Source organism: Hylobates moloch, unplaced genomic scaffold, assembly GCF_009828535.3.
Source record: "Hylobates moloch isolate HMO894 unplaced genomic scaffold, HMol_V3 SCAFFOLD_13, whole genome shotgun sequence".
Taxonomy (NCBI): domain Eukaryota; kingdom Metazoa; phylum Chordata; class Mammalia; order Primates; family Hylobatidae; genus Hylobates; species Hylobates moloch.
The window spans coordinates 102,905,157-102,912,651 of NW_026652288.1; the positions used below are offsets into that span (position 1 = coordinate 102,905,157).

Here is a 7,495-nt window from a genome sequence, read left to right on the forward strand (position 1 = left end):
TCTATCTATCTAAGAGCGTTCTTCCAAATGCAGATGCTTCTTCCTGAGTTTAGGAGCTTACTGTCCCATTTGAGAAGCGGTGGGGAGAGGACAGTGTTGGTCCTATTTTCACTGCCTGGGATAAGGAAACTGAAAAGTCATCTGTGAGCCCATTTGCAAGAAACTCTTCTTGAATGGTTAGAGTGGAAAGCCAGAGAGTTCCTGGAATTTATTTTTATTTATTTATTTTTGGTCCAGACACAAATTCATAGTTAATTTGTTACTTGAGCCTCTGTCCCCCCATCTAAAGATGTGTGTGTGAAAGTTACTTGCCCATTCTACCAGTCCAAGCACTCCCAAAGTGGCAATAAACGAGTTGCTCATTAACCATTTGACCCACGAGGCTGCTTTAGCCACTTCAGTGAGACCCTAACTTGACCATATTCCATTCCCCATGCACCTCGGGGCGCCAAATAAGAGTGGGGAACAGAATCAGATGAAAAAGTCTCTTAGAATGGGCAGGGAGTGGCATACCCCAATAGCTAATGAGGGCCGACCAGCAGACAGCAGTCAACGTCATGGCAGAGCCTAGCAGAGCAGGCACTGGTTCTGAAAGGTTTGGGGGTAACCAGCAAAGGGTTAACAAGCTTCCCCGGGAAGGGTTTAGTTCCTCAGAAGAATCTGGGTCAGTGTATTTGGGAAGTTTTTAAAAAGTCAGACGCTCAGTAGAAGCATTTTAAGAAGCTTGCAAAGCTTATTGGGGCCATGGCAGAAAGGAGGGTAACTTCATAGGCTCATAACCTTTCACCAAGAGGATTTTAACCACACAGGAAAACCCCACGCTTTCCAAAAGCAACAGACAATTTTCTGTCATCACCACTTTTCCATCTGTTTAAAATAAGAAAGAAAATTCCTTCCCCTTTGGCCCAGGTTGCAGGTCAACAAAGGAGGCATTGTTCATCATTTCTTCAGAACATGACAGGGCACAGCTGACTCCGCGGTGCAAGAAAACATAAAAAAAAAATAAATAAATAAATCTCAGAGAGTGGCCTTAGGGGCAACAGTGAGTAAACCAAAGCCTGCGATGAGGGAAATGTTTGGTTGCAGACTGGAGGACTATCCTGGAAGGTGGAAATGAGGCTTAGGTTAATACGGTCAGAGCCATGATTCCTTAGACTCAGGAATGAAATCTGAGTTCCTGAGTTCCTGGTTGGGGGTTGGGAACACTGCATTAAAGGGTAGGCAGGTTCGAGTTGAACTCAGGTCTCAAGAGTGTGCAGTCAATGTCCAGAGGAGCTGGATGTAGACAGATGCCTCTGGGAGTCAGTCTGCACCTGCCTCCTAGGAACCTTCTTCACTAGCTTGAACCGCCTAACTGCCCTTTCTGCCTCCGAGCCCTGCAATCACTCTCCCACTTTTGCCAGAGCCATCTTTCTAAGGGGAAACCCTGATGCCTCTTCTTTGCTCAAGAATGCTTCATGGCTCTCCATTGTCTAAAGATAAGGTCCAAAGTCCTTCAGCAAGATGTTTAAGGAGCTTGTGACATGGCCTCAAGCTGCCTCTTCTAGTCCCTCACATTCCCTAGGCTCCAGACCATGTTCCCTGAATAAAGTCTTCAAGTTCCAGGATCTTGGCCTTTAATGCCATGGGTGCCTGCATGCTCTCCAGCCCACGACTCAGCACATTCCCAATGCCCCAATCCTACCTAGTTTTCAAGGTACACAGGCCAATCCCTCCAAGGAAGTTTTCCAAGGTACCCCAACTTAAAAGTAACTTAATTCTCCTGAAACTCCATAGCATTTTACCTCTATCCAGACATATGTCTCTCTTGAACCTAGGACCCCCCCAGAGGAATTTACTGGGCCATCCCTAGGTGTCAGCTGTACACGTTTATATGTATCTCTAGACTGTTGGCTTCCAGAGAGCAATAACGGTCTTACTCACTGCTGTAAACCCAGGTAGACTAGCAATACTGTTATCTATACAAGTGTGGTTTCATATTTTGTTTCTGTCCTCCTGATCTCTCAGGCCACCACCTAACTCAAAAAAGAAAGGAAAAATAAAGGAATGTCCAGTCATCAATCAGAAAATCAGCGTCTGTCTGTCCCTGCAGTTTACTGTCAACTTCTTGCAGCCCGCCACTGTATCTCTCATCGTGGAAATCCCAGGGTTTAACACAGTGTCTGACACTGCGCGTGTGTTCCACAATGAAAGAAAGAGGGGGGCTTGCCCAAGGTCACCCAGAGTCAGGAACCACTGAATCTCAGCCGGGACGAGATCTGGCGAAATCATTGACAACATTTTCTCAGTGGGGAGCTGGGAGGCAGGAATGAAGTGTCTGAGAACGGTGCGTCGGGCCCCCGGGACGCGGGAAGGGCTGAGGGGGCGGGAGGCCACATCAAACAAGACACTGGGTTCCCGGGCTGCCCGGAGCCGCGAGCCGAGCTCCCAGGCGGCGGGAAGGGCGGAGGAGGGGTGGGGGCACGGGGGCCGGCGACCCGGGCAGGCGGGAGGGAGGCGGAGGAGGCGGCCGGCCGGACCAGGCAGTGCGCGCCGCCCGCCCGGCTCGGCAAATCCCCCAGGGAGGCCGCCGCCAGAGCCCTGGCGCTCCCGGCCCGGCGCCCGCCACGTGGCACCCGGCGGCGGCGGCGGCGACTCCTCCCGGCGCGCGGCCCGGCCAGCAGACAGCACGCAGCCGCCCGCGCCGCCCGCCTCCTCCCGGTCGCCCGCCGGCGGCCTCCCGGGCGCAGTGAGGGGGAGCGGCCCGGCCGCCCGGGACCCGGGGAAGGGGCGGGCGGCGCGAAGCCGCTTTAACCGCAGTCGCCGAGCGGAGGCAGGAGGCTGACCCGGCCGCTTCCTAAGTGCGGTCAGGCATCCCGTGACCGCGGCGGGCGCCCAGGGCCCCGCGGGGGGAGGGCGGGGGCGAGGAGCAAACTCGGAGGCCCCCACCTCGCCCCCGGGCTGTTGCAAATGCGGCTTTCGGCCTAGTGAAAACCCCAAGCCCGAAAGTGAGGGTGGGGAGGCGGGGGTTGGAAGAATTCCCCACTCTCCACCCCGTGTGTGCGCTCCCCGCCCGGAAGAGCTGACCTTGGCCTGGGGAGGCGGGGGTGGGGAGAGAGGGTAAGCGCCGGGGCTCGGCTCCCAGCCCGCCGCCCCCTCGGATTCCTGGCCCGGCGGGGCCGGAGGAGGGGGCCCCGGACACACACACACACACACACACCCCACACGCAGCGCGCGCCAATGAGCCCGGGCCAGGCGCAGGGGGCGGGGTTTTCCCAGGCTCGAGCACAGCAGCTGCTATTTACCTTCTTGGCTTCTCCCGGGGACCAGGAACCGGCCCCCGCTCTCCGCCGCCCGCCGCCGCCCCCCGCCTCCCTGCCCCCGGGGCGCGCGCACACACACTCACTCACACACGCACGCACACACACATCCTCCCGGCCCGGCCGCAGCCGCGGCGGCAATAAAACATCCTGGCACGTGCTCCGGCTCCAGGCGCGCCCACGCCGGCCGGCTGATGTCAAACTGCAGCTCGGTTGGTGTAGCTCTTAAAGGGCCCGCGGGCGCCGGGGGCCGAGGCCGCCCGCGGGGCGAGGAGGGAGAGGCTGCTTCCTTGCCCGCCACCTCAACGCGCCGCAGAACCTAAAGCCTACGGATGAAAAGGGAAAGGGTGGTGAAGGAGGGCGCGAGTCCCTGAGGCATTGCCCTCAGAGACCCCCTTGTTCATTTTTTCATTTGAAATACCATTTCCTTCCACCCAGTTGGAAATTATTCTGATTGTTTCCTGGGGAAGCCCGGGGTCTAAGGCCCCAAATCCAGAAGAGGAATTTCTGAAAGATGGGGTGGGGGTGGGGTGGGGAAGGGATTCAAGAACTACCTTGCTCCGAAAAACCTGCATTTGTAAGGTAGAAGGCAATTTATCCTTTTTCTGCATGGAAAAAGGAAAAAATTTTTGGCCCTTTTCTTTTACGATCCACTTTCACCCCCTGTATGTATAAAGTCTGAGCGGGAACTTTAGATGTGTCGGTAACTCACACCCTTACACGCGTCCCCCCCCCCCCGCCCCCTTTTAACCACTGCTGATTTTTTCTTTATTGTTTATACCTTTAAAAAAATATGTTTCAAATGAACTTACTACAGTCAAAGCAGCTCTGTTACATATGAGAGAGGGCATAAAGAGCAAAGACCCTGGCTCCAAAAGAAATAGACAAGACCAAAACCAAAGCGGAAAGAAAAAAAAAAATCTCTAAACCAAAGCCCAGAGGGAGAGTAGCAAAGGGTTAAAATCCTTTTGATTGACGTTGTAGCCTCCGGTGCCCTGGGCTCAGGCGCGCGCCATTGGCCGCCAGACCTTGTGCCTGGCGGCCAATGGGGGGGCGCGGTCCACGAGCGGTGCCGCGTGTCTCCTCCTCCCATTGGCTGAAAGTTACTGTGGGAAAGAAAGTTTGGGAAGTTTCACACGAGCCGTTCGCGTGCAGTCCCAGATATATATAGAGGCCGCCAGGGCCTAGGGATCACACAGGATCCGGAGCTGGTGCTGATAACAGCGGAATCCCCCGTCTACCTCTCTCCTTGGTCCTGGAACAGCGCTACTGATCACCAAGTAGCCGCAAAATATAATAAACCCTCAGCACTTGCTCAGTAGTTTTGTGAGAGTCTCAAGTAAAAGAGACACAAACAAAAAATTCTTTTTCGTGAAGAACTCCAAAAATAAAATCCTCTAGAGGTTAAAAAAAAAAAAGGAAAATGCCAGCTGATATAATGGAGAAAAATTCCTCGTCCCCGGTGGCTGCTACCCCAGCCAGTGTCAACACGACACCGGATAAACCAAAGACAGCATCTGAGCACAGAAAGGTAAGGGCGGTACCTGCATCTCTCTGCAGCCCCTCAAAATTAAGTAGGGGTTGGGGGGCTTCTTTCTGTCTTGAAACCCCGGGATGAAATGGCAGATCCCATGGGAACACAGAACTCTTTTTTTTATTTGCAGTCATCAAAGCCTATTATGGAGAAAAGACGAAGAGCAAGAATAAATGAAAGTCTGAGCCAGCTGAAAACACTGATTTTGGATGCTCTGAAGAAAGATGTAAGTGGGGAAATGCTGCTCGCTCATTTAATTAAAAAACAAACACTTTCTCAGCTACTAAGACTGAAACCCACCGCCTGCGGGGTCTGGCACTCGCTGGTACTGCGTTCTCCCAGGCCGGAGGGCCCGGCCTTATTCGCTGGGGTCCAGAGATAGTGCTTGCGTCCCGTGGCCGGGAGGAGGGACCCCCAGCACTCTGAAGCAGCTGACACGGGGCTCACTTTCCTTTCTTGCCTCCTCCTATGCAGAGCTCGCGGCATTCCAAGCTGGAGAAGGCGGACATTCTGGAAATGACAGTGAAGCACCTCCGGAACCTGCAGCGGGCGCAGATGACGGGTGAGGGCGGCTCGCCGCGTCCCCTTGTGCGGGCGTCCCGCTCGCCTCGCGGTGATTTCTTCCAGACTTCCGCCCGTGGTTGTGAGAGGCATTCAGCTACATTTTACGGCCTTGGCTCACTCTCGCGTTCCCACGGTCTGGGGCTTATTTATAGTCACAACTCCAAGTTGTTACTGTTCCGGAAAGGGAGGGAAAGAGGTTGCAGCCGCGAGGGTGGCGGGCGACGGGTAGGGGCGAAAGGACTTAGGACTGTGGCTATTTGGAACTGCGTGGAGCCTGGGGGTCACTGGTTTAGCACTCCTTCCCGTCGCAGAACGGGAAATGAGGCTTGGATGATGGATTGGGAGGCATTGTCCAAGGTCACATCGCGCGCGCGGGGGTGGGGGTGACAGATCTGGGGCTGAGATAGGTTTAAATGCAATACAGGGAATCGGGAAGGAGTGGCTCGGCTTTGGCAGCAACGCTAGTGTGGAGAGGTGGCTGGTTTTTTCTAAACCCATCCCCACCCTCCCTGCCGGAGGCGGTTTCACGGGCGCAGGGTCAGGGAGGCGCGCCACAGGGACCTCCCAGGGCGGAGGCAGTGGCCGCGGGGCCAGGGCCGTTCGGTGACCCTCTGTCTCTTTCTGGCCCGCAGCTGCGCTGAGCACAGACCCAAGTGTGCTGGGGAAGTACCGAGCCGGCTTCAGCGAGTGCATGAACGAGGTGACCCGCTTTCTGTCCACGTGCGAGGGCGTTAATACCGAGGTGCGCACTCGGCTGCTCGGCCACCTGGCCAACTGCATGACCCAGATCAATGCCATGACCTACACCGGGCAGCCGCACCCCGCCTTGCAGGCGCCGCCACCGCCCCCACCAGGACCCGGCGGCCCCCAGCACGCGCCGTTCGCGCCGCCGCCGCCTCTCGTGCCCATCCCCGGGGGCGCGGCGCCCCCTCCCGGCGGCGCACCCTGCAAGCTGGGCAGCCAGGCTGGAGAGGCGGCTAAGGTGTTCGGAGGCTTCCAGGTGGTACCGGCTCCCGATGGCCAGTTTGCTTTCCTCATTCCCAACGGGGCCTTCGCGCACAGCGGCCCTGTCATCCCCGTCTACACCAGCAACAGCGGCACCTCCGTGGGCCCCAACGCAGTGTCACCTTCCAGCGGCCCCTCGCTTACGGCGGACTCCATGTGGAGGCCGTGGCGGAACTGAGGGGGCTCAGGCCACCCCTCCTCCTAAACTCCCCAACCCACCTCTCTTCCCTCCGGACTCTAATCTAAACAGGAACTTGAATACTGGGAGAGAAGAGGACTTTGTTGATTAAGTGGTTACTTTGTGTTTTTTTAATTTCTAAAGAGTTACTTTTTGTAGAGAGAGCTGTATTAAGTGACTGACCATGCACTATACTTGTATATATTTTATATGTTCATATTGGATTGCGCCTTTGTATTATAAAAGCTCAGATGACATTTCGTTTTTTACACGAGATTTCTTTTTTATGTGATGCCAAAGATGTTTGAAAATGCTCTTAAAATATCTTCCTTTGGGGAAGTTTATTTGAGAAAATATAATAAAAGAAAAAAGTAAAGGCTTTTATGTCTTAGAACTGATTCTTCCAGAATATGTAAAAAGGCTTTTGGTGGAATTTGAATTACATGTAATTGGTAATTCAGGAATTGACTCTTTTGTTATTAAAAGAACATTTGTAAAAATCCATCAAACCTTTCACCAATCCTCCAGGAACTAAAAAGACTAAATTCCATTTACTTTACAAGCAAGCCATCTGGTAAGGCTTCCCTGATAAACTTGTGGTCAGTCTCTTAAAGGATTTCCAAAAAAAATGTTTTCAAGTTGCAGTCGGGTAAGTCTGCAGCCCTTGTCCTTCTAGCCCCTCCTGAGGAAGATTGAACAGGACTAAATTCACGAAGCTAATGGATGCAATCCTATTGCCCATTGCACGTTAAGGGTGGTTCCTGCAGCTCTCCTCTCAGGGTAGCTCACCAGCAGCCAAAGTAAAAACACTTCCAACTGCTGCGCCTCCTTCAAGAGTTGGGGTCTTCGTTAATTAGCCAATCCTTTGGTTCAAATAAGACGTTCCCTAGCACCCAAAAGTTTGAAATGCCTCTC

At 54.2% G+C, this 7,495-nt stretch overlaps 1 protein-coding gene across 1 annotated transcript; it reads left to right on the forward strand.

Annotated features, from left to right (window-relative positions):
* The first annotated feature begins 4,492 nt into the window (after window positions 1–4,492).
* HES1 (hes family bHLH transcription factor 1) lies at window positions 4,493–6,964 on the forward strand. The gene is made up of 4 exons (XM_032171920.2): window positions 4,493–4,830; window positions 4,964–5,059; window positions 5,308–5,395; window positions 6,030–6,964. Exons 1-4 carry the CDS (start codon window positions 4,723–4,725, stop codon window positions 6,578–6,580), a joined length of 843 nt encoding a protein of 280 aa, XP_032027811.1. The 5' UTR covers window positions 4,493–4,722; the 3' UTR covers window positions 6,581–6,964.
* Window positions 6,965–7,495: the final 531 nt, after the last annotated feature.